Source organism: Bidens hawaiensis, unplaced genomic scaffold (assembly GCF_021521415.1).
Source record: "Bidens hawaiensis isolate Kalapana, Puna unplaced genomic scaffold, B.hawaiensis_p1.1 tig00006607_1, whole genome shotgun sequence".
Lineage (NCBI taxonomy): Eukaryota > Viridiplantae > Streptophyta > Magnoliopsida > Asterales > Asteraceae > Bidens > Bidens hawaiensis.
Window position 1 is genome coordinate 196,390 of NW_027491446.1, and position 27,858 is coordinate 224,247.

The following is a 27,858-nucleotide window of genomic DNA, read 5'->3' on the forward strand; positions in this document are numbered from 1 at the left end:
ATAATATGACGTAGGTTGCATTAATTTTTGTTGTATTTTGGATTGTGGCGTTGATTTGATATCTGTAATAGTAACACGTTAGCCTGTTCCGGGTTGGGGTGTTACAGTTATGGTATCAGAGCAAAGGCTCTTTCCTGTAGAAAACTTAAACCTAAAAGTAAAACCTGTGAGGAAATGGGTAGACGTTGGGTTAGGGTTTCATGTTTCCTGTCATTATTCATCATTTTGTGATTTTCCCAATGTCAGTAAGAAACCCGTCGTTGTTAGAAATAGGCGTCTTTTTAACCTTATAAATTAGTCAAGTACAATGAGTTAAGTTATTCTGTCTTCTCCACCGCTTGCGCTCTATGACTTAAGAAGTGACTTCCGAAGACATTGTTTGAAGCCACCAAAGAGATCATGACTTTGACTAACCCTCTTTACACTCGATTTAGACCTTGCTACCTCGTATGCCTCGAGACATTTTCCGCAGGACCTATAATCTAAATAAATATGAGACTTGGTGTTAGTAAACACCTTTAAGTAACCGACATCTTTCATAATTTGTTTGTCATCGCAACGTTATTTCTTTGTAATCATAGCTAGGACTTTGAGATGCATTATGGGTGGACAATTAGGACACTACTGTAAAGTAAATTGACGATTACACTTGATGTAATGGTGAATTTACAGTTACATATGTGTGCTATTGAATCCCTATGATGTAGATTAATGTTTTTCTGAATCCGTAAAGACACTGTAAAGTAAATTAACGATTGCACGTCGCAAATGTAACCGTGAATTTATACGTACGCATGTGGGCTACCAAAATTCTGTTGTGCAGATTTTGTTCCTCTAATACTCCGTCCGATATGACCTCGTCATAATATTTTCACTTTATTGTGCTAGTGTTATGTGTTTATTAATTTATCTATTTGTTTATTTGTATAGAGTTAAAAAAAAATATATGTAAACTTATAAAATGTGATTTTTGAATTTGATATGTTTTGAGTTTTTTTAAATTTTTGAAGGATCAAATTAGTTACCGTTTTTAAGTTCTACTTATAGTATCCCGTTGCAGTTATCTGTTTTGTCTCGATTACTAGTTATAGGATTCATTTAGATGTCTCCGTTTGACATTATTTTTTTTGTGATCCACCCAGTTATATGCAATTAAAAAAAAAAAAAAATTCTATTTCATTTTAGTAATATGATTAAGTATTCTCATTTAAATGTTTTAGTTTACCCATAAGTTTACTCGGTATCATTATGGCAATGAGTCAGCCATTCCAGCTGTTACGATTTGTCGACGTGTATTTTAAATGTGTAAAATTCGTTTATCTGAGTCCGTGAAATTTTGAAATTTTGTTTCGTATTTGTTTAGTTATATGCTCCATATCTTACCAGTTGTAACCAACAATTTCGAGGACGAAATTTTTTTAACGGAGGTAGAATTGTAACACATAGAAAATTTAAAATAATTAAAGCAATTGATATTTAGGACTTTTAGTTATATACGTATTTGGGTTATAAGTAATTTGAAAACAAAATTTATTAATAATAATAATATATATGTATTTGAAATTGGCACTAGATATTTTGTTATAATAAGATTTGCTATCATCTTATAGTTAGGTGAAGCTTGAGCTTAAAAATATAAATCATAACTGAATTAATATGAATTATTTTGTAAGTTTGGTGTATGTAATCTAGCTAGCTATAAATAAATTCAAAATTTAGAATAGTTAATTTATGCAATTATATAAATTGGAATTGATTAATCGAGTAAGGGAAAGCTTTCATTCTATGTCATACGTTTTAAAACTCTTCATGGAATAAGAGGGATTTTGTAAATACTAAATTGGTGAATATAGGTTGTTTTGAGGTCTAACCTGCACACCCACACCTCATGCATCCTTATTTTTATGTATATATAAATTAAATGGTAAGATGAATAAGAAAGATAAAAGAGGAAAACAAATGTTTTGAAAGTAGTTGTCATGCAAACTCTTAATGTGCAAGTTTGATCAATGCTAGCATCAGTAGGTGTTAACAAGAATATATATATATATATACATATATATATATATTTATATATATATAATAGTTATGTGTGGTATAAGTTTCATAAATGAACTTCCCGCCGAATTGTTCATGAACAGTTCACCGAACGTTCGTTTCGTTTACATGCCTACACTTTATATATCTGATCATAGTCTGTATATATACATATACAGGGGCCATACATATATGAGTGTTTATTCTGCAATTTGGTTCTGGATACTTTAGAACCAATAACATTATATGTTGTTTTAACTATTATAACTAGAATGCACAGCGTCTGTGTAATATACTAAAATTTATAACTCTAAAATATTAAAATGATGAATTAATATGTTGAATATTAACGAGTTGATATTAAAGTATACTAACCGAATGTGATAAATAATGAAATGTTAATGCCGACTAACCGAACTTTATAATAATAATAATAATAAGATGTACATGATGGTTAAAAATAAGGGTTAAAACGTAAATTACTTAAATTTGTAAAAAAAAAAAAAAAAGAAAGTTCAAGGGTCAGTTTTGCGAATTCCTAAAACAAAATTTGAATCATGAGCAGCTACGTCTTCTATCTTCTTTCAGGTGAAAACGTGAACAACAAACCATACGGCTATATCGGGATTTGATTTAGTTTCAAACTCGTTTAATATATATATATATACACACACACACGATAACATTCCAACGATTTTCATTGATCCAAAAACCTTAAATCTTAACCTTTTCTCTACCGCCAACACCCACCGCAGCCGCCCCGTGAATTTGCCGGAAACTGTACCACCGCCTCCACTGCCGAGTACGTGTCAGTTGTCATCATCGTCTAGTTGCCGGAGCTAGCCATCACCACTGCTTGTCGGAGAACTACCGCAAGTTTTTCCGAGTTACACCACCTACACCGGAATCACGAGTGTCGCCGCAGCCACCGCTACACGAGCTTTCGCCGACGCCGCTGGTAGCCACGCACCACCGCTCGCCTCCACTTTTCTATATTAAGTCGCTGTCACCGGGAACTCGTTGAGTGTCACCGCCATGAATCCACGTCGTTGTAGCCACCATCGAAGGATCGCGTGTCGGTTAAGAAGTACTTATTCACTGTGTTTGTACTCATCGTATAAGGTACGGATTCCGTGTTTCTCTTCTTTTAGCTTTATATTGTTTTCACCGTTCTCGTAGTGTACGGTTTCTGTTTTTGTTACTCTTAGTATTAATTATATTCCGTTACTTGGTAGTACGGTTTCTGTTTTTGTTACTCTTAGTATTAATTATATTCTGTTACTTGGTAGTACGGATTCTGGTTTCTGTCACTCATAGTATAAATTTTATTTTGTTACTTTGTAGTACGGTTTCTGTTTTTGTTCACTTTTAGTATTGACTCTATTCCGTTACTTTGTAGTACGGATTTTCGTTACGCGTCGGTTATATTTTGAGTTCAGTTATTTTATATAATATATTTTAGTTATACGACTTTAGTTCAGTACTCTGTTACCCGAGCATTTCTGACTTGTCGTTGGGGCGTCAACGACATGGCACTTATCGTGACAGTGCGTAATCAAAGTTCACGGCGTCTCTGAAAGTACTCATGTAGTACCTTGGCCACTTAGAGGCGTATAGATCGATCTTAGCTCCGACTCCTGACTCCTGACTCCTGACATGGCACTTATCGTGACAGTGCGTAATCAAAGTTCACGGCGTCTCTGAAAGTACTCATGTAGTACCTTGGCCACTTAGAGGCGTATAGATCGATCTTAGCTCCGACTCCTGACTCCTGACTCCTGACTTCTGTTTGAGATGGAACAATGTGTGCACGCCACCCACACCGTCTCCTTGGTGCATGGACTAGCTAGCTGTGTACCCCTCTGTTTAGGCTCTGGGTGCTTCCGTATTACACGACCTATTTATTTTAACATCATCGTCGTGTATTTTAGTAATTATATTTTGTTTCGCTATATTTCTGGTCCGTTTTGATATGTGTATATGTATTTGATTAAATTTGAGTATATTCAGATTACGTCCCGATCGTGTATCGGATTATGTTTCGCATTTAATTATAGTTCAGTTAAATGTTATACGTTATATGTTACACGTCACACAATATATGTTACAAGTTATATGTTTCTGGCTCTGGGTGTTTTTGTTATAGTTCTGATATATTTCCGCATGCGTTTGACCATGTTCTGGCCAAGTGTCGGATCATACATCCGAATTTTATTAAGTATATGTTTCAGTAAAAAGGTTGGTTTCGAGTTTGAATTGAAGTTCGTATATTTATTCTCTTACGTCTGTCCTTACCTATACTATTGTTCTTTCCGTTACTGGGCAATTTTTGGCTCAGCCGTGTTTTCTTGTTTTGTTTTTCTTATTTTGTTTTCAGGTAATCCGGGATTCTGGGTATTTTAGTGATGAGAGATAAAAAAATGAAGTTCAAGCTTCTAAAAGTTAATTCTTTTCGTTTAATAATATGACGTAGGTTGCATTAATTTTTGTTGTATTTTGGATTGTGGCGTTGATTTGATATCTGTAATAGTAACACGTTAGCCTGTTCCGGGTTGGGGTGTTACAGTAACGAGCGCCACTATATGTAACATACATAGCCGCAGGTTAACATGACGCCCAAAGGTATCCATATCATTCTCACTAAGCATAGTTTGCGAGTTATTTGTCATATATATATAAAAAAAAAGAAGCAGAAACATGTATTATGGGCCCAATATCCTCATGACAAACCATCTCTTGCTTTTTAAAAACCAGGGATATCAGCATCTTCCATTAGACCGATTGTAGTCTCAAAACTGCAAAACCACAAGGCACCAACAATGAGCGCGCAAGTACATTGGGGCAAAATAGTCAAAAAGATACCATGCAACACCTTTTGAAACTATACCTTGTAACAGCTTTTGAATTTTCCCAATGGTTTTGAGATCGAGTTGCATGCAAAATAAGATCAGCCCATAAAGGAAAAACCTCGTGGACGAATATGCCCTTCTTTGAATTGGCATATTGCATCCATGATTCCTAGTTCCCCAAAATTTAGAGTAGCTTTAGGGCACATGTACCATCAACAAGAAATGTGTGCAAGATGGGTCAAATAGCTTGTAGCACAAGTAACCACTTTGAAGGAGCTCAAATCCAAGGTGTCCAACCTTCATACATATTGCAGAGGTTATCCACACTCGTTGCTTGCCTAAGTAGATAATCAACTTGCTCTGCAATACTTATGTCTCTGAAAAAAATAAAAGATATACTTTTAATTAAACATGCGCTATAATCCTATGATCAATTAAAAAAGGTGAAGTTTATGGAAGAACACATGCCTTTTATCAGTGATATCTCTACCTTCTATTTTCATTTCAACTCGCCTTAGAACCGACACGGCATATGCATTTTTACCTAATGGAGCCAACATACAAAAACATTAAGTAATAAAAAATATACGGAATAAAATTAATTTAATAAAACTTACTTTTCACTCTGCTCACTTGGACTGCAACATCTGTATTTTGTGTAGGCGAATTATGGCCTTCCTCTTGACGTTGGGAACCTAGTTTAATATTTGCGACACCTACATTTGTTTCAGATGAACTTAAGCGTGATGCTACGACATCAACAGGATCACCATCCACCGGGCTAACATCCTTATCTCTAGATTCCGATTCACATGGTGAAGAACTAGATACATCTGTATTTTCTTTCGAATCGTTTTCATTTGGATGTGGTTCGGTTACTTCTGAGCCAGTGAAACTATTGAAAGCTGATGTGGCACCAGAGTCTGAGCTGTCATCATAGATACTGTCTGGAGGAGATATCCATCCTTTATCTTGCAAACTGACACCTGTCACCTGAGGTGATTCTTCATCATCCTCGCCATCGGATCTTGTAAAGATGTCGTTCTCTTTGTTATCATATCCAGTGTCGTCCCCAACAAGATCCTGTGACCTTATTTCCTGGCTTTCACCCAGCCCTTCAAGAGCCTAGTAAAGACCACAAATGTCAGATATTTAAAGTCGGGAGATTGGGTCACTAGACAACAATCAGTTAACTAATAATTAACAAAATAATTAACAAAAAGATTTAGGTCCAAACCTTCAGCCCAAACTTACTATTTTGGCCCAAAATTTCAAGACGAAAGGATATTACCTAAAAAACCTAACTCAAAGCCAAAACCAACCTTTTTTAAAAACTCAAAAACTGAATTTTCGGCTTGAGCTCAAAACTGACCCAAATCAACCCATGCATACCCCTAGTTTAGGGCAGGCTGATCCAAACACTATTATCTTCCTTTTTCTTTATTTATAAACTTTTAATGTGTAATATGAATATATGATTACAAAATAAATTACTACAATCAATGCATACCTTATGAAGATTTCCTGCATGGATATTTGCGGTTCGTGCCAACCTTGTAAGGATGGAATGGAGTCCCTTAACAGAAAATGTAAGTGATGGAACCAAAGGTCTGATGACATGACAAGCCTCCTTGATTTTTGCATGGTAAGAATGATATATTGCTTGTCCATGAATAGGAGAAATTTCCATTTTTGTCTCTTTTTCCTTGTTCATAGCTTCAGTCATTGCCTCAACATCCTTAGATAACACAGATTCCAGTGGAAGCATAATACTATTTGCCTGTTCAATACAAACTCATTATAGTTACAGATTTTAGAAGGTTTCTGTTATATATCCTCAGAGAAAAGTTAAAACCTTTGAAAGATCTCCCATAAGAGAAGAGTGTAATGCAGAAGCCTCTTTTCCTAGAGTGTGAACATCATGTAGACCTTTTGTTATTGCCAAAACCTATGAAGTAAATAGGGTTTAGTAAGATCAAATGTGTGATACGATATTTACAATATTTTCTTTCAGTTTGCAAGTAGCATACCTCTTCAAGCATGGAACCACACTCAGAAGTCAAAGCAGTGTGACCCCGGGTAATAGAACCAAAAGCAGACAATGCCAGGCTAGCATCATACGCACAATCTCTCATAGCAACAAATGTATCTTGTAAATCACCTGAAACAATACCCGAACAAAAACCTAACGTCATACAGAATCATAATATTAAAACAAAAGGCAGATAAAAAAAACTCCATACTTGATGCAGATTTTGCTTTAGCAGAAGCAACACGAAGTTCATTGCTTGCTGCAAGTAAAGCGTTTGAAGCAGCTTCCATGTTACTCTGTGCTAACTCCCACTCATGCTCGGCACCTGATAGAAGCCATTCTTAGCACAATATTTCAGAAATTTGGCTGATAAACAAAACTAGTGCTTACGCGTAAAAGAATGATAAGTGGCATCCAAACTTGTTAATGCGTTAAAGTAAGCTTGTTGCCACGCTCTGCCATCTGTCCCAAGTACTCCATCTCTAGATGTTTCAAAATCCAATATTGACATGCAGATTTTGATTATATCAGATGCCTTCTCACGTGCATTCCATAACAGCTGTCGTCTTTTTGCTAAATGATCATGAAATTCAGGCGGGATTCCAGAGCTCCTTGCTGAGGTAGACCCGGTCAAACTTGTGTTTTGCCCTCCACAAGCCCAACCCATGGCTCTCTCCAGCTGGCCTTCTGCTGTGATTGAAGTTTGTTCACACGCTTGCAAGCCCTCAATTGAGCGAACCACTTTGGTTACTGAAGATTGTATGGTTTCCAATAATCGAGGCCTGCTGAGGTTTAGAATAAGTGGAAGTGTGTTGTCATCATTTGAAAGGAATTTGTGACATATCAGCCTGCAGTTATGTAACGGGCTTAATGTAATATCATGCATCCATTCCAGCTGTATAATATCCAAACATGTCTTGTGTAGGCCCTCTTTAAGTTCTTTAACTTGTCTTTTCATGAGCAATGCAGCCGACATTCCCGCTCTCACCGTTTCATGTGCATTGCAGTATTCTTCAAGCATTAACTTCACTCTTTCAACAGCACCTGTATCTCTTGTTATCTCTTCAAAATTAGGATCATTTGGATCTCCAGTCATTTGTTTTAAATGTTCAGTTTCTGTATCCAGCATAGTCAACAGAAGAGGGGCAACTTTGTCTCTTAGATATTGACCAACATGTTCTTGGAGTTGACTAGATAGCTTTTTCTTAACAGCATTTACAACCTGGTCAAAACCTATGTTTTGATCCCTTGATGAAGCTGCTACACGTATGCAGGAATCAAGAAAAGAATCCATAACCGCTACTTTCCACATAAAAAACAAATGGGTTTCCAGTAAACCAGATAATTTCCAAATATATGTTGGTATTGCACTACCATAACTAATCAAATCTGAAATATGGGAAACAACTGTATTTGTAGTATCTGATGATCCACCATATGATGATAATGTTGTATCAACTGATTCCAATTCAAAGAAGGGCTGGATTATTGCCAAGAGAAGCGCTTTGGTTCCTTTAACTTGTTCTTGACCAATTAAAGACTGCAAATGATTTTCAGCAGACATTAATGCATTTCTTATACTTGCTTCCCTTTTTATCAAAGAATTAGTTCGAATATCCCTCTGATTCCATGTTTTATGAAGCTCATCCAGTTGGGCCCTGCAAGCTTCTTCTTGAGATGTCAACTCATCAGCTTCTTCCCATGAAAGATGATCCCGACCCTTAACAGCAGCCTCTTCAAGAGCCAACTGTTTTTCAGTTATAAACCCTACTTTCACAAAATAACTCTGCTCCAGCTCTGCTAAAGATGCTCTCTCTAACTGAATCTCAATTAACTGCTCAAGTGCTGTATCGATTGAACCCCTGATTTGTGAAAGAGATCCAAATGTATCCATAATTTCTGAATCATATGAAATAACAGATCTTACAACATTCGGTACAACATTTTCAACCATTTGTGCAACCAACGTTTTGCATGAGAGTAAACTGGTTTTAAAAATGGAAGCCCAGTTTGTTTTAAAAGAATCATCTGGTATATCCATGGAAATTGATTGCTTTACTTCATTCAACCAATCTGCTACAAGAACACATTTCTCTATTTTCTCCTCAAGTTCGCTTAGAAGAAAGCTATTCATAGTTCTTGTCCCGCTTGAATGATTCAATAACTCAACAAGTCTATGTTTAACCTCATTATAAAGAGAACTTACAGCTATGCCTACTACACTTTGCAATCGGGAATCTTTGACCGGTTGGCTGGCTGAATGCAAGAAATTTGTAAAAGTAGCCATGAGACGATCCTTGGGTCGGGACTCGGTCTCTGCACCAATCGAATTCACCAATTCTTGATACTCTTTTTCAACCCTTTCAATCTCATCCCCATACTTCTCAACTTGAAGACACAAATCATTATGAATGAGTGTAACCGTCTCAAAACCATCTTCATGCACTTTTGCTACCAGTTCAGCACCTTGTCTTCTGGTGAGAGATAATATATCAGATGAAACTGAGCTTACTGAAAGTTTCAGAATCTGGGCCCAACCATGGACCGGGCTGGTTGTAAGGTAATTTAGTGGCAAAATCCTTTGCAAAGCCAATGAATATGTTTGGAGCGATGTAACAGCAGAAGTGAGCCCGTGATCCAAATCAGAAACCAGCTGAGAAACTTCCCTATCAATATCATGGCATTGTACTTGTGTAGGTTCTGGAACAACTGTAAATGGAACCCCTGCTACCAAAACAGCAGATGTAAGAGAAAGAGATTTTTCTTTACCACTTAACTGTATGTGAGATTTTATCTCTGGGATAGAACTGTTTCTTAGAGCATCAATTATTCGGCCATGTTGTTCAATCCAGGTTGCAGCCTCTAAGGCTTTCTCGGCTACAGCAGCCTTTGTTTGAGCAAATTCCCGAGCTTGTAACTCGAAAGCAATACGGGTTTTCTCTGAATTGTTAGCTGCTTCAGCAACAATTGCTTTAGCTGATGTCTCGCGAAGAACAAGGTTAGATCTCTCTTGATCTGTGCGATTGTAGACAGCTGACACAATCTCGTATTGACCTAAAACATCTGCAAACCTCTGGTAACAATGTAACATTCTCATAGTTAGAGAAACATTCCAGATAAGAACAGTTATAAGCTGCAAAACATATTGTAATTGTAACTACTAACTACTTCAACCTACCTGAAGAGCAGATTCAACAGCTGGTAATGTAGTCAATAAGAGATCATGATGTTCCTGGACAGTTTGAAAAAAAAAATCAGTGCTTCAGCATAAGAAGATGAAATTGCACCTGAAAATCTAACAAACTTTACAAAAAAACGAAAACGTGAAAAATGTAAAAACACCTGTAAAGGTACACGGATTTCTTGCACACGAGATGCAAATAAACTTAAGCTAACTGCCAGCTCCATGCCTTTCCTTTCTTCACCAACAATTGCTGCATCATCATGGAAATCGCCACGTGTCCACTCCACAAGGGGATCCCAGACAAAAACCTCTAATAACATCAAAAGTACATCTTTATTTTTCTTCAAGATACCAAGAACTGCTTCACAGTTATTCCTGAAGGAGCCTTCAGTGCCCATTAATCCTAAAGCAGCTTCAAGTGTTTGTGTAAGTCGAAAGGGCACAATTTCAGGAACCTTTAACCGCTGCCCTTTGTCAAAGCACACATTATAATCAATGTGGACAATATCCCCACTATGGAAGTCCAAAAGAATATTATCCAAATGTCTGTCCCCAAGACCTAATATGTGCCCTACCATGCTCATGGCAGCTACACTTCCAGAATACCTGAAAGCAAATAAAAACAAATAAGAGACATCATAATCCAAATCTCAGTAGTTAATTTCTTACAATTAATAACTGCTCAAAGATGATTTGAAAATATGAACCTTTTCAATTTAGAGCGGAAGGCTTTGAAACCTTCACTTGCACACCAGATTTCTTGCTGAAGAAGTTGTTTAGGAGTCTCGTGCATAAGATCCAAAAGAACTTTCCGTTTGACTTCATGAGGCCAATCTTTTCTAGAAATCACTCTTCTGATGCCTTTTTCCTTGAGTGCTGGTATAATTTTACCATAAAACATATCAGTAGGCCGAGGTATATGTGATTGAACCGAGTTCTTTGTATTTCCAGAAGCAACCCCTGAAAGTTGTGCAGCCTGTACACGGCTCTGCCAAGACTTATACACACTATAAATACTCGTTACATTTTCCACCCACTGAATCAAACCGGCTCGACCACTAATAGGTGTTACTGAATAATGACGGATGGATATAGGAGACGAGTGTAGAAAACCATTTATAGCTTGCAACAGTTGCATTACTCTAGCATCAAGACGTAGGTCTTCCCGGCCTTTTAATAAAAAGGGGTAGGTTTGACCATCTGAGCCCACTATAACAAGTTTCTTAGGTTTTGTTTTTGTTGGCAAGATAACTATTTGTTGAGAGAAAGATGCAATTGTGATAATTCCCTGAAGATTAGTTGTCAGACCCTGTTGACCAGGCATTGGGACATCAGATGACGATAACAGAGCTATTTGAGGAGCAACTTCTCCCAAGGATATTGAGGATTTTCTTCTATAAGATGCTAAAGATGCAACAATGGTATCAAATGGTTTCCAAATGTCTCCTAATGCAGCAGCAGATGCTGGAGTCTTGAAGTTTGAAATGGCTGCTTTGATCTGTGGCATATATTCATTATGGAACCAAATCTCGTGAGGTGTTTCGGGTTTCCGAGAGGTGGAAGCTAAACGACGGTCCAGGGTTACAACAGTGGGTGCCATCATAGCAGAGTATTTTGCAGCGTTTATCTTATTCTTTTCAGTGTGACTAAGAGTGACATTCTCTGCGATACGTGATGCTTCCTCCTTCAGCAAATTTATTCGTCCCATTACATCTAAAAAGTAAGAAAAGATGATGTTCAAAGATGCAGATACACAATTATATTTAGAAACAATCTCGCATTGAATGCATGGTAATAATTAGCAAAAAGACCTACTGAGATGTTAAACAATAAAAAATCAACTTTGATGAAATTTTGGTTAAATTTCTTTATTTTGGAAGAGCAGAAATAAGTTGCAGGCATGTGACACTGTTTGACATCAGAAACCTAAATCATGTGCTTTGTTGTTTCATACTCATTGGCCATTGCAATTTGCTTATATAATTGCTTGTGAAGAACCTACTGTCTACATTAAACTTGGTAAGAAAATGCTACCTGAGTGAAGATCTTGCAATGTGCTGAGCCACAATTCATCCCAAAGAACAGTTACATTTTCTAGCTCTTTAATCATGAGCTGAACGTCCTGGACTAACCTTGGATATTGCTTGTTCTGCATATACATTATGAATGCTTAGGTTTTTAGTGATCCTAAGTACTTTCACATATAAGTGAAACAAAACATCATAAAACACATTTCAAACAAACTATTACTCATCACAAATATATCCCAAGCACTTACCAAACATCCCAATATGCATTGAAGCTCCTCTGAAGGATCCTCTTCACTTGTGTTAATATCAACAAGGGTTGGATAAATTATGGACCATGGCGATTGCTTTGCCAGCATTACCAGAATGCTCTCAAGCTGCTTCCGAACATCTTCTTCAGGATGAGAGCTTAAACGAGCAAATATTTGTGGAGTCACTTCCTTCAAATAGAGATAATAATCAGAACATAATTGGTAAACAGAAAACTTTGAATAGCAAAAAAGGGTCTTCACCTGCCAAGGCAGCAAAGGAACTGTTGAAAGTGCAGGTTCCAAGATAGCTTTTAACTCTTTTCCATAATTAAGAAGGATATGCAAAACATATAGTGTAGCTTTCAAGGTAACACTAGCATTCTTTTGACCTTTATCCCCAGTAGCATCAGCCACTTTACCACCCCAGAGCTTGGAAGATGAATGTGACAGGAAATTTATATAAGCTTCAGCCGCATGCCCAAACAGAGACACCCTTCTTTTTCTCAAAGACCACCAAACACCAACCAAATCATTAAACAGTGATGAGTTAGTTCCATCAACACTAATGTTTGCAAACAGAAAGAACTTTTGCAACTGAGAGGTAACAACAGCAGAAAGGCTTTCACAACTAAAACTTTCGGCTCCAGGTTCTCCAGCTGCAGCTTCTAATATTTTCACTACTTGCTCAACCACCGCGTGGTCATAGTTTTCATCTTGAGGGACACTGTTTGAATCTCTAACATCTCTTGCTTTATTAAGAAGCTCTAAAATAGCATATTTGATTCTGGAGAGCTCTTCTTCAGTAAATTGGAATCTGTTTGGCAATATTTCTGAACCAAGAATCGGAGAAAAGGAGCAAGACTGAAGGGCGGATTCATTTGGAGTAGGTAGAGTTGCCTTTGCTTGAGCATAACACCAAGAAGCATAAGAAATCCACGACTTCCCCATCGTGGGACATAGACGTGAAGAGAGTTTAGTAGTTGTACCTACAACTTCTTCAACAATAAGATCCATCCTCAATTGAGAGTTCATATTATCATCACTTGCACTAAGTTCTGATCTTATCTTGAAAACAATATTCTCCAAATTGACATCCATGCGGTCCCTTTTTAACCAATTTGAAAGTTTTAAACATGCTTTTGCCTTTAAAGTGTCATTAGAATCAGCAGAAACAACAGATGAGGAGGGGCCCATGGAAGGACTAATAAACGACCATAGACCTGTATAAGCCTCTTCAAGCTTGTTTTCAGCACGCTTCAAGAGAATGCTCTCATATTGCATACGTGCCAAGACTGATTTATGAAAACTTTCATCAGAAGACCCTAAATGACACTTGCTCAAATAGTCATTGAGATGATTTGCCAACATCAAGTTTTTTTGTTTTCGAGCTAAATTTAGTAAACTCAGACTGAGATATATAGTCACTGGAGAGGTAGGATGAATGGTTCGATAAACACGCAGAACTTTCATCCATGGCTTACAATCTTGATGAACATGACTGCTTGGGAACTTTAATTCTTGAATATACGAGCTTAATAACAATGGAAGTTTTACATCCTGGGTACCTGAAACCTTGCAACTTTCTTCAAATGCAGATATGCAATGCAACTGATTAACATGTTCTGCTGCTTCTGTCAACCCATCAAGTGGCAAAATAGTAAATGTTTCATTCAGCATTAACTTCGCCTTTTGTAGTTCATGTTGCACCTTTTCCACCTTCCCTTCAATATTAAAAAGCATTGCTTGTAGAAGCATCTGCTCACTTCTTTGTAAAGCTACTTTTGGATCTAACGCAAGTTCATTGCTACTTTTAGGCGTCAAGTCAAGGCAAGACCATGCTGACGTGTAATCACCGTCGTCAAAATGAGCTAAAGCATGAATTACATTTAGTTCATTTCCTGCCATTGTTAGAGCACCAGAGTAACTTTTACCAGCATGCTTAGCACGAAGCAGTTGCAACTCTGAGAGCCAAGATTCAAGTGATTTCCAATCTGAAACTGCACTGTAACTTTCAATTATACGATCTATAGCAAATTGTATACCTTCGGATCCCATAGAACCAAGTGATTCTTCAGTTTGTAATAAATGCGTGAAATGAGCAGCAGCCTTTTCATACTGACCTTGTGCTTGATAAACAAGCCCTTTAATCCAAGACAAAGGTCCAAGTCTATTATCATCACTCATACTTTGGTTTTCTTCCACAAATAAAGGATAAAATGCACCCAATACCCATTTTTGCAACCCAACTAAAACCTCAGGCTCATGATTCTTACATAGAGACAAAGTCATATGCCGAAGGACCCGCAAGATATCTCCAGAAAACCTAGATTTCATGTTATGAAGGTTTTCCATGACTTGGCCCCTTGATTTTTCCATCATAGATGAAGCCACTAAGCTTTTCAGTTCTTGCAAACGCAAACCACAATAATGAATCGTAGCATCATGACATTGTAGGGCCATCCCTGCATTCATCATTGGCTCACATATTCGAGAAAACCATTCTTCACAAACTTTTTTATTTGCTCTGAAAAACACTAAACTCTGACGAGATGGAGATGGTAAAACAGTTGATCCATCATAAGCGTTGTACACATTTTTCTTCAGTGACTCAACAAAATCAAGTAACAGTCTCAATGGTAACAAATGTGTGTAAGAAGAATTACCTAAAAGATTTAAGTTTGGATCACTTTGGTCAGAATTAACCTGTAGTACATGTGCAACATCCAAAAGCATTCGTTCCAAAGCAGCAAAAGTCTGTGAGGGCCCACCAAGATTGGTCCGAAGACGTGTAGTAATACAGTATCTAGCTGCTTCATGTATGGCCCACCATGCTCCAGCAAGGAGATTTACTGAACATATTCTATCAAGAAGATTTTCTTCTACATTCAAGTCCAGCCATAAACTTGTTGCATGCAAGTTTATTGTGTCTTCTTGTTGGACCAAAGCAAAATCCTTTACATTTCTACCAGTATGAACAAGCCGTTGAATCCAAGAAGAAAGTGGCACCTTCCATCTTTGTGAAATGTAACTTAAAATTGAAACCAACTGCTTTGAGTGAAGCTGTTGTGGCAGTTGCTTTAGAGCAAAAATTTTCTTCCACTGCTTGGTTAACCGATACTTGGTAACTGATCCATCATAATGCATGCCACACGCAAGTACTGTGACAGGTAATGCATGAGAAAGCAATTTTAGATATAATTCTTTGATATCTTCATCTGGATCTCCAAGCCTTTCAAGAATAATTTCAATTAAAAAATACAACTGCATCGGGTGTATGAGTTTTGAGTGCAGGAACATTTCCAATACCGATGCAACCTGGCACCTCACCTTTGATTCCCTATCAGATGCAGCATCAAGAACAGAGAAAACTAACTCACTAAAAAACTCAAGATAGTCATAATCTTTATACTTTGAACTATCATACGTATGCTTAACTGTCTCACAATATGTACGTATCCACTGTAATGCTTCTAGTTTAACTGCCAAAGGAGATGAAATATGAAGAGCTCTTGTGAGCAGCACAGTGTACTTTCTGAGATCACCAACTGAAATGTTTTCATTTATGTATTTCCTTATTGAGAACTTGCTAAGAAATTCAACTGCACTAAGCCTATTTAGCATCTTAAAAATACTTACTTGCAACTCCACATATGCTTGTATAGGTGGTTCAAAAGGATTCAAGTTTTGAATAAGATGACACTTCATTTTCTCTGATCTATTAACATATAATGAATCTATTTCTGCTTTGCCTATCAAAGCGTTACCGCCACCCAAAGAAACACAACTCAAGAGAACTTTCAAATCAAACTTAAAGAGTGCAAACAGCTCGGTTTTGGAAATTATGCTAGGGGCAAACTGATTTGCATTAACAAGCATTCTCTTTAACATGCTTAGTTCTTCAAGTAATGAAGTTATTGCAGATTCGACAACATCATTATTTCCATGCTGAAGTAAGAAAACATAAGTAGCAGCAGAACTTGAGGTCACCAAGCGATTTGGATGCAAACGAAGCTGAGATACAGGTGAATCAAACTGCAATAATTTATGTACAGATGAAGATAGAAGACCAAGCTTCTGAAGTGATAATAACTGAAGATTGGTTTTCAGAACTCCATGAACCTGAAAAGAAGTAAGTTTCTCGGTGTTTAAAGCTTTAGTGGCTTTCTTCATATCCAAGCTTTGAAACAGGATATCAACAGCAAAACTGTAGAAAGGTGAAAACCTTTCACTCAAAATTTCTGCCAAAAGAGTCAAGCATTTCCAGGAATCAACAATCCATTTTGACCAACCGTATTTCTTTCCAACCATTGACAAACATCCCAATAATTGTGGAAGCATTTTGCTAAGGGGGTCTTTAATTTCTTCAAGTAAATTTATCTCTAGCAACCCAGATGCTGTAGACTGCAAAACTGTAGAAAAACAAGACAACAACACAAGCAATCTTTGACGCTGTTGTGGGGTCCCCAAACTTCCATCCTGAAGCAGTACATCCATGTCACCCAAAAACTTTGAAAGTAATCCCAATGAGAACTGTAAATTATTGACCCAATGTTTCTGAAATTGCAAAAAACTATTCATAATAACACTCCTATCAGTTTCAGCAAGATCGGGTATCATTGCCCACCCAAGAAACAAGTCAACTATGTCAACAAAATGGGCCTGAAAACAGGCAAAGAACTTAAGAGAAATCAAAGTCAAAATGGTCAAAATCCGGTGTAGCAAGCTTAACGAGGTTCTCTCATCTTCTAGAAGCTCTTGGCATGCTTTAAGAATGGGTAGCGCATATCTCTCAGTAGCTGCAATATCTCCAACATTAAGGAACTCATGGAGAGCTTCTGCTGCAAACTCCACAGTCCCGTTACCAGCATTCACATTACTAAACAGTGGCAATGCCCAACTAATAAATCTATCAACCAAGTTTCCAAGAATAACATGGTTCTGCCTTCCACTCGGGAGTGAACATAAGACAGCACATAAGGCACCGTAGGCTGTAGCAGCAGCTTGGCGTACTGTATATGATCTGTATAAAGCAAGCAAAATAACCATAATATATATAAAAAAATAAGAAACATATTTTAAACCTTGCACATAGAGTTCCAATGTGAAAAGTAAGATCTGCAGCATCTACTGTGTATCTTTAGTAAATCAAACATTATGCATAATTGTTCACTGCAAAATAAACATATATGCAGTACTAAATGATGGAATTGATAGAGAAAAATCATGATACAATTCATAAGCTTGCAAATGATCTTCCACATACAATCCACGTGAGTTGGAAAACACAGTCAATTCAGGATTAAAAAGGTAAGGGGCAGGTCGTTCTCCCTTTAATAGAGTTGCCTACTAACTTCACTGTACCCATAGTTGTCAATAGCGAATAGCGGTAAATAGCAACACACTACCTATATGCTACATAGCGAATAGCGGTAAATAGCGACCGCTATTTCGTGTTTAGCGGTAAAGTAGTAAAAAAATTATAAATATAAAAAATAGCTATTTATAATCTTTATATATATATAATGTCAATTTTAAACTTAATTATGTATAGATTTATAAGTTCAAAGACTAAATGTAAAGTAGTAATAATAGAAGGATTAAATATTGAAATACACAAACTAATTCAAACTTTTTATGTTAAAATTGATAAGTTTTAGGGACCAAATACAAACAATTGAAAGATAAAAGGGGTTAAATGTTAAATATGTAAAGTTATTTAAACCTAAAAAACCTAAAACAAAGATACAGCCGCTTACGCAGCCAGGTATTTTTCTTCTTCCTTGTTTCCGGCAAAACTGCAGCTCCGGCACCGGAATCCGCCGCCGGAAGTCGCTATTTGGCCGCCAAGTAACATGTAGCGGCATATGGCCGTTATTGTCGCTATTGACAACTATGATTGTACCACTATAACAAAGTAAAAAATAGTTGATTACATGGCAAAAAGTATCACAACTAAAGTATTTGATTATAAGCAAATACGCAATGACACATTTTAACAAACTTATATTTAGCTTTGGCCGGAATTTGATTTAAGTATAATCGTTACAGTCAAGTTAAGGTAAAGAAAGATTCTTCTCTAAAAGGAATGATAAGATAGATCGAGAGTCTCAACTAGTTAAAGAAGTATCTGTGAAATATATGATATATTACTCTAGTGTAAACCCCAGATCTTACAAGCAGGACTAAACCGGATCTAACCCCTATCAAAGACCCAAAAGCTGACTTCATTGGTAGCATATCGTGCATGATCATGCTCCATCTTGAGAAAGGCTGTCGGAAGGCACGCTCATGACTTAGGATTGTATTTAGGAATGATTTTACACTGTTGCCTATTCTTCCCTGATGTATATCGTATAATCAGGATTTCCCCTTCTGTGAGTTATAAGATTACAACCGCAATTATTAACCTTCACGTAAAATTAAGTCTTCTTTGTTCTCCTATATATTCTTGAACGTATATGATCTCATTTTCCCCAAAATAAAAAAGAATCTACTTACTTTAGAGGGTATTTTACCCTTAAAACAAAAAGGTGGCGCTAACGAGTTCTCATGGTTAGAACAAGTGTAGATAAGCATGGGTGAACAATTTACACATGCTATCTTGTGGTGAATGCACATAACTAAAAAAAGAAAAGAACAACGTAAAACTGAAAGATATTGCGAGGGATAAGTGCAATCTGCTGATGCCAGCCTGTTAAATGAAAGATCCTAACGTGTTGCATATTTGCAACTTAATTACATGCATGTAAATCTATTGCACATACTTATGTTTGTATTATGGACACATTCTACTTTGTATGTTCGCGTGTTAGTGGTTGCACAGTTAGGCCTCACGGTTTAGCATAAGTAATCTATAAATGTGCAAACCGCCTAGCATATGTTTATACAACTTAACACGAGCATACTTTCCAGATTGCACTCTAACACAACCATCACTAAATGAAATTCAAAGGTTTACGTTTACAGCAAAACCAGTCTCTAGTTCACTGGAATTGGAGCAAAGAAAAAAACAAGAAAAGAAACATTCATGCCAACAACTAACTGGTTTCAGAAAGATGCAGAGAACATGATGTTCCGTTAGAGTAAGCTATCCATGGTTTTGTTGGAACATTAATTTCGTCAAATTCCAATAGCCAACATTATGGTAATGCTCTAATCTCTATAACAAGATAACATTAACAATCCTGATTTTCTTCTAACATTATGCCTTTCACTGAAACTAACTTACACATATCACAATCACACCTTGAACCTTATAGCTATGACTGTAAATTTGGAGATATCTCACACGAAGCAATTAGGTTTAGCATAATACATCACCTACTTTTTCCCACCATAAATAACAGCCATTTAACCTCTATTGATGAAAACCTAAATCATTCAGTGCATACAAATCCAATTAGCAATCATAAACAAGTCCAACGCTATATTAATCCATCGATCCAGCTACGAAATTAAACAGATGCGCGTGTACCACTATTACTATTATCCGTAAACCTCATAGATATGACACTAGGGCTAGCAGAGACAGTAAACTTTGTACATATCTCACACCAAGCAATTAGGTTAAGCATAACACATGATCTAACTTTACACACAAATAATAGCATTAACAATTATTCAGCCTCTAATAATGAAAACCTAAAACATGTAATCAAATTCAACGCATACAGTTCAACACTATATTAATCCATGGATCCACCTACAAAATTAAGCAAAGGCTCGCGTCACAATTACACTAGGTTTAGCATAACACATCAATAATAACATTAACAACAACAGCAATTGAACCTCTAATAAGAATGAAAACCTAAAACATGTAATGAAAATTCAAAACAAACACTTACTTATCCGCAATGAGTTGCGAGAAGCCCTGGGCGAGAAAGGAGGCGGAGTGAGTGACGAGAAGGGAGTTGTGAGGGTAAACAATGGCGCGGTGAAGTGAATTAATGGCGGCCAATCGAGAAGTATTATCGTCGTCTACATTCCCTTCAGACGGAGGAATATTATTAGGTTTTGATGATGAAGAGGAGTCCTTGTTGTCTTTGGGAAGAGCTACGGAGAGTAGAGAAGCTAATTGTTGTTGTTGATGATGAAGACCTTGCATATTCATCACTGCTGCTGCATATCCTCCGTTCTCTATGCTTAATTAATAATATTTGTGTGTTTGAGTTTAGAGTTTGGAGATAATGAACTCAGCGCTGAAGAGAAGCAGGGTGAAGAGGTTTTGGGAGTTGTTGTAAACTAACAATTGCTCGGACAAAAATCAGCGTATGCCTGCCATCAACTGCTCACGACTCGGGCTAGGGTAGGTTCGAGCTCGAGGTTGATCTTGAAGTTAAACGAGCGTATACTCGAGCCATGATCTGAACCGAGCTTAGGTCAAGCTCGGCTCGATTACAAAAATAAGCTAGCTCGGCTCTGGTCGTTTCGAATCAACTTTTTTTATATTAGATAGTTTTATCAAGCTTTTATCAAACGAGCTACGAGCCCGAGGTTCAAGCCGTGAGCCTTTTGAACCAGCCATCGGCAAATATGAACTATACACAGGTGTTAATTCTAACCTCCATAATGAATACTCATAACAAAGTAATCCCAGAAACCATGCATGATAATTTCGCAATGGTTTCACCACTCATCAAGATCACATAAGAGGTGCCAATAACGTTGGGCCTAATGAAACTTCATCCGCAAAACTTTTAATATAACGAATTGAACCGATACCGATCGACTTCCCGCGTTGTACCTATCACACTGCTCAACGAATTTTGAGTTTCGAACAAATAATGCATTTAACTCATCCCGTTACAAAATTCCAATTTGCCTCCCTGGAAAATATCGTTGCGAGATGGAATAACCACTGAAAAAGAATTTGCGCATGTTGTGCACCTGTGTTTCTCCGACGGGGTTTTTTTGGCTCCTTTCCGTCAGTTGACCGTCGTTGACTGACGGATGCCAAGGGCATTTTGGTAATCATCTCTTAATAATAATAATAGTAATAGTAATAATAATAATAATAATCTTATCATCATCACTCATATCATCCTCATGTCCTCATATCCATATCCATAATAATAATAATAATCATAATCTAAATTTCATTCATACTAACAGCAACATAAAATTGCATATCCATCCATAACAATTCCTTTTTCATCAGAATCTCATTATCATCCTCATATCCATAACATAAACCACTTTGAAACTATCAAACTTTCAACCCTTTCCAACTAGTGAGTTTAAGGTTTCAAGATTCTGAAATCAAGATTGTAAATTGAAGAAATTAGGAAGACGATGGTGGTGGCGGCCAGAAAGAGAGAGATGTGTGGCGGCGATGGCACCATGGTGGTGTAGGAGACCGGTTCGTGTTTCCGGCAACAGGAAAACGGCGGTGGTGGTGCCGGCTAGGGTTACCGCCAGCATGAACTGTTACCGGATGAAGATGGTAGTGGTGGAAGCGACTAGGGTTCCGGCAACAGGAAGACGGTGGTGGTGGCGGCGACTAGGGTTTTCAGGTCACCTCCATCCAAATTCAAACCCGGACATCTTTCTTGAACTTCTGGCAATTTATTCTTGATTTTCCGGCGATCACCTCCGTCGGAAAAATGTTTTAGGGTTTAGGGTTTAGGGGTTTAGGGTTTCTAGGTTTGGTGAAGGGGGTACGTTGGTGGTGGTGTGGGTATGATGATGAAGATCTAGGTTTGGTGTTGTATGATGATGATGAAGATCTGGGTTTGAGTGAGTATGATGATGGTGAAGATCTGGGTAGATGATGAAGATTTGTTGTTACATTTGATATTATTATTATAAAAGGGCATAATGGTAACTTCACTAAGTCAACAGAAAGTCAACTAACGGAAGGAGCCAAAAAAACCCGCGGGAGAAACACAGGTGCACAACATGCGCAAATTCTTTTTCAGTGGTTAATCCATCTCGCGACGATATTTTCCATCGAGGCAAATTGGAATTTTCTCTTAAAAACATGTTTAAACTCGAAACCCAAATCTCAAACATTTAAATAAAACTTTGGAAACATTTAACAAAATTACAAAAGCCTAGGCCTCAAGGCCGATGCTGATGTTAAATGAGTCTAAAATCGAGCCAGCGAGCCGAGCAATGTTCTGAACCGAGCTTGGGTCGAGCTCGGCTCGGTTACAAAAATGTGTCAGCTCAGCCCAGGTCGTTTCGAATCAACTTTTTTTTATATTAGATAGTTTTATTCGAGTTTTTTATCAAGCGAGCTACGAGCACGAGGTTCAAGCCTCGAGCTTATTGAACAACCCATCGGCAAATCTAACCTACATACAGGTCTTCAAGAACTCATTAATGTTATAAGACAGTTATTCTAATCTCCATCATTAATATTCATAATAGAATTGTCCCATAAACCATGGATGATAATTCCGCAATGGTCTTAGCACTCGTCAAGATCACATAAGAGGTGGCAACCACGTTGGGCCTAGTGAAACTTCACCCGCAAAACTTTAATACAACGAACTGAACCGATACTGATCGATTTCCTTCGTCATACCCGTCGCACTTCTCGATAGCTTTTGACTTTCGAACGTATAATGCATTTAACTCATTCCGTTGCAAAACACTTGTTCTTATACAAAGACCAGAAACTAAAAGCCCTATTTAAAAACACGTTTAAGCTCGAAACCCGAAACATTTAGAAATAATATTAAAAACAGTTAAAAAAATCTCAAAACTCTAGGTTTTAATATACATTTAAAATCAAATTCTCCAGCCTCCATAAGCAAACCCTAGCCTCACAACAGCCTTCAATCTCCGGCGAGACAAGAAACAAGCTCCGACGATGTCGTACGACGACGTGGAGATCGAAGACATGGAGTGGAACGATGAGCTGAAGGCGTACACGTACCCCTGCCCTTGCGGCGACCTGTTTCAGATCACAAAAGACGAGTTGAAGATCGGCGAAGAGATCGCTCGGTGCCCTAGCTGCTCGCTTTACATCACGGTTATTTATAACATGGAGGATTTTATTGAGCAGAAGTCGAAGACGAAGATTGAGCCGACGAAGCAACAGCCGGTAGCTGTAGCTTGAATTAAATTCAGGTTATTGAGTTTTGTATTGGTGATTTGAGGTGTCATATAGAGTTTGATTTACGATTAATTGGCTTGTGAGAATTTGATTTTGAGTAAACCCTAAATTTCAGTGGATTATATTGTTAGCAGACTATTTTGATGAAATCAAGCTTATTACACTGTGATTAACTTATGGTATTTTTTTCAATGTATTGTTGTTCTGATTTTGTTGATGTTTGAATGCTTCAACTATAATTTGGGGCAAATTGAGATCTTTGTGTTTAATCGACTGATTTATTTTTTCAGGTAGAGGTTTTTTAAGGAAAAATCTGATTTTCGATGATGTTTCAAATCAATGTGAATAACCAAAACTTACGGGACGGGTGTTTGTGTGTACGACTAGATTTAGATTATTTTGCAAGTTTGGACTGGTATGAGCCTATGGTGTTAGACTATCATAACCAGTTTATCTGCATCAAACCAGATATTAATTGGTTATATAAAGTTGCAGTTGTCTATAAGAACTATTAAGTGTGTGTAGTATGTTTAATATACGGAGCTGGTTTTTTAGGTGAGTTTAAAATAGCATTGATTCCAGTGAGTAATTCTTAAAAGAAGACCATAAATGGGCATACTCTATGCCAACGGACTGATAGGTAGTGATGGGTATTGTACTATTGTTGGGGTTGTTCGTAATCGGGCTTGACACTAAGATTAACAATCAGTCGTATTCTAGGCCCGTTGTTGACTCCACCAAGTGAATGAGTGATAGGATATTTTGTATCTTAGCAAGTCACATGATTTCTTGTTAAGAGGCTGAAGTTATTATTTTGTAATGCTGGTTGGAGCATGTATCAGTGACATTGGCACTCAGAGGCCCAGAGCTGCCCTGTTTGCAGCAGTTCAAACCAAAGCTTTCGCATCCTTTTACATTGATCTGAGGCTATAACGTACAAACATGGTGCATTACCTTTGAGGAGCGGGTACTGACTTGATTTTAAAAAGCGTGAGACTCACCGAGGCCATGGGGTCTTTAGGTGAGCCGCCCACATTCGTGGGCGTACATTTGTTGGTAAAAAAATTTTAAATTGTTTATTAACTAGGTTTTTACACAAAACACACCAATATGCACAAGTGTATGATATTAATACAAATATTCAGCATATAAGTCTAATAGGCACTGCTATACATACTGTGATCTCTCTTCCTCTATCCCTTTATATGATTGCAAATATTATAAGGTTTAAGAATTATATTAAAGCTGTTAAAAACTGGAGTCAGCTTTGAAATATCTCTCTTCCTCTATCCCTTCATTGATGTTTTTCATAATCAGGCTTGACACTAGATTAACAATATCTCTCTCATACTAGGCCCGTTGTCGACTCCACCCAGTGATTAAGGGATAGGATAGCAAGCCACATGATTTATTGTTAAGAGGTTGAAGTTACCCTTTTTAATGCTGGTTAGAGCCTTAATCAATGACTTTGGCAGTTTGGCACTATTGCAGCAGTTCTTGTATTGCCTTGCATGCTCCATGGTTACACAGGTTTAGCTCAATTTCATAAGAAAGTGTTGCATTTGGTCAAAAAGTAATTAAGTTCGCGTCAAAGCATTTGACTTTGCATCCTTTTACGTTGACTCAAGGCTATACTTCGAGACATGGTGCATTTGCCTTTGAGGAACCATGCATGATTTTAAAAAGTGTGAGGCACACTGAGGCAGTAGGGTCTTAGGCAAGCCGTCGACATCTGTAGGACTACTTCTTTGGTAATGTTTTCTAAACACACTAATATGCACAATGATATAATGTTAATACAAACAGAAAACATACAGGTCTATACATCTTTCTATCCCTTTATATTCTTGCAAACAGTGTACATGCTCAAGAGTTGGATTAAATAATTAATTATAAGGATGATTCTTGTGGTGTACCTATATTGCAAATTTGGTCCTTGATTTTTTAAAATAACAGAGATGGTCCAAATAGTTTTGTTTTGTGTAACATTAGTGCTCCCTAGTGTGGATGACCCGTTAGTGGGTGTGAAATGACTTTTTTTACTCTTATTATTTTAAAAAATAACAAATATAAGCATGATGGACCTCGTTGATTTTACAAAATTCTAATATATATAAATAGTATTAAAGAAATATGAATAAAATTCAATGTATTTGTTTTTGCATTAAGTTTTAGAAGTTTTTATAAATAGTTTGATTTGGTTATAAAACTAAGTGTAAAACGTAGTGATATTTAAGGATTTGTAAGGATGTTTGCTGAGATGAAGTGAAGACGAGTGTTTTGAAAGATTGGTGAAAATCTAATGTGATAGTAATTGGACACGTTTGTGGGTGTTAATGATGTTGGGATGTAACTGGACACGTTTGTAGGCTTCAGCCCGTTGTGAGTTAAGTTGATTAGGATGAGGACGCAGACAGGTTTGGCCAGATCGGACCTAGCAAGCCTCAGCCTAGTTGGTTATCTAATATATTAACCCCAATTATGTTTCCCATATATTTCGATCATTGTACTTTTAAAGATCCTCACTCAACAAAATGTAAATATAAACTCTACTTAACGTTAGTTGATGTAGGTCCCTCCGGATCCGAACAATGTTAAATCTCTCAGGGATTTTTTTTTGTTTTTCATTTATTGTTTTTGATTGTTCGATTGATCTAATCCTAACAAATGATGTGGATATTGGCCTTACTATTGTTATCATACTTTTACATGTCACAATTTTAGGTTTCAATGAGTTTTTCAAACAAAGTGAATGACTAGATTTGTATCTAGAAACCAGAACACATTGGATTCATGATATGCCAATTAATTCAAAAGCAAAAACAAAGAGATAAATAACATCAAACAAACCGGAAACTAAAAACTTGATCAATATTATTAGAAATGCGGGTCATGCACGTCGATCCACTAAAATATCTTGTTTGCACAAACTTGTATGTGAATCGATTGCAACTTTCATCATCTTTCTTCTTCTTCTTCACACCCTACACAAGAAAAAACAAATAATTAGATATGATTCCTGCGAGTGGCCAATAATAATGCAAATTCAGTAATTTAAGAACAAGTAATAATTCATGTACTCTTGGTAAGAGATTTTGATTCCTCCGGCTCTTGGATCGGCAATGGTGGAAAAGGATTCGTGTGACAAGTCAAGGTCGCCCTTGCAACCAGGTGGCGGGCAGAAATCGGTGATCATTACGGTCACCGTGGGGGTGCCTGTACAGGGGTGTGGTACACCTTGGTTGAGTGCACCTGTACAAGTCACCTGGAAATATTTGCCACAAGCAGCTCCACCTTGCCATAAATCTTGGTTCGCAGCTGCTATCATGACTCCTTGATCTTGGAACCCGTAACAAGCTGATGCTGTAATAACCGTATATATATATAAACATGTTAACACTTGATAAATTAAGTAAACGGATGAGTTTTTCTATAACATTAAGATACATAGTGTAGATGGATTACGCAAGTATGGAGGTCATTAATGGTTCCAATCCCACTGTCGGACGAACCGAGACATAAAAGGCTCATAAGCGCAAGAATGGTAGAGGAAACTCTTATGGATGCCATTGAAGTTAAAAGGTTGTATCTGTATTGAAAGTATGGAAATATATAGCTTTAGAGACTAATTAAACTTGTGATATTTTGTGTGAAAGAGAGAGTTATTTATACTCTTACCTTTTGTTATTCACAAAGTGAATTATTGGAATAAAATAATAAACGGCCACTGCTTGCATTGTGATTGGCGGAGATATATATATATATATATCCTTTGAAGAGCCAAAGATAATTGAAGGAACATTCTTCTAATAATTTGTCTCTGTCTTTGTACGATATATAATCTGTTGACATTAAAAGTCCAGCCAGCTGGAAAGTAATGAATTTGTAATAAAAGTCCAACCTGAAAAGCCAATGGTCCAATAATACGTTGCCTCAACTGATTTTATTGTTTACATGATCTTTTTCTGGCAAAAGACAACAATACTTATTAGTATATAAATGTTGCTTAATTTTCTTTGGCTCTTCAAAGAATATCTTTGCGAGTCACAATGCATGCAAGCAGTTGCCGAATGTGTGTGTTTTTTTACTTATTCCAGCAGTTAACTTAATTGATATGCAGCCTTAGATAATTATTAATAGCAAAGTAGAGTATAATTAACCGTTTCTTTCAATTCATATTTCAAAATATCACAAGCTTAATTAGTCTCTATAGACCTCAATATGGGTTTAAAAATTTGTAGGTAACTCGATAACACCACTAAATTAATCCTCCGATTCCACATACTAACTGTTGGAAGTTTTTGGACTAATAATATATATTAGTATGTGTTACTAGTAAACGAGTTATTAGCGGGTCCAAAGAGTAGATATGAATGCGAATTGATACTCTAAAAAGTGTGGTAATTGAGTAAC

General features: G+C 37.0%; 2 protein-coding genes and 1 long non-coding RNA gene across 3 annotated transcripts; 1 reads left to right on the forward strand and 2 right to left on the reverse strand.

The window, feature by feature from the left end:
• Positions 1-5,092: 5,092 nt before the first annotated feature.
• Positions 5,093-20,511, reverse strand: LOC143633064 (uncharacterized). Its single transcript, XM_077101427.1, has 15 exons — positions 20,228-20,511; positions 12,642-17,400; positions 12,381-12,569; positions 12,137-12,251; positions 10,810-11,815; positions 10,261-10,708; positions 10,097-10,150; positions 7,309-9,991; positions 7,130-7,243; positions 6,917-7,047; positions 6,742-6,834; positions 6,397-6,666; positions 5,504-6,011; positions 5,355-5,430; positions 5,093-5,263 (listed from the first exon to the last, which is right to left on the reverse strand). Exons 1-15 carry the CDS (start codon positions 20,491-20,493, stop codon positions 5,164-5,166), a joined length of 10,812 nt encoding a protein of 3,603 aa, XP_076957542.1. The 5' UTR covers positions 20,494-20,511; the 3' UTR covers positions 5,093-5,163.
• LOC143633050 (uncharacterized) lies at positions 17,468-18,749 on the reverse strand. Its single transcript, XR_013153619.1, has 3 exons — positions 18,674-18,749; positions 18,272-18,598; positions 17,468-17,730 (listed from the first exon to the last, which is right to left on the reverse strand). It is a non-coding gene; the product is annotated as an uncharacterized LOC143633050 (long non-coding RNA).
• A 2,634-nt stretch (positions 20,512-23,145) lies between the features above and the next one.
• On the forward strand, positions 23,146-23,678 carry LOC143633051 (diphthamide biosynthesis protein 3-like). The gene has a single exon (XM_077101421.1). The coding sequence runs from the start codon at positions 23,200-23,202 to the stop codon at positions 23,446-23,448; it is 249 nt and encodes an 82-aa protein (XP_076957536.1). The 5' UTR covers positions 23,146-23,199; the 3' UTR covers positions 23,449-23,678.
• Positions 23,679-27,858: the final 4,180 nt, after the last annotated feature.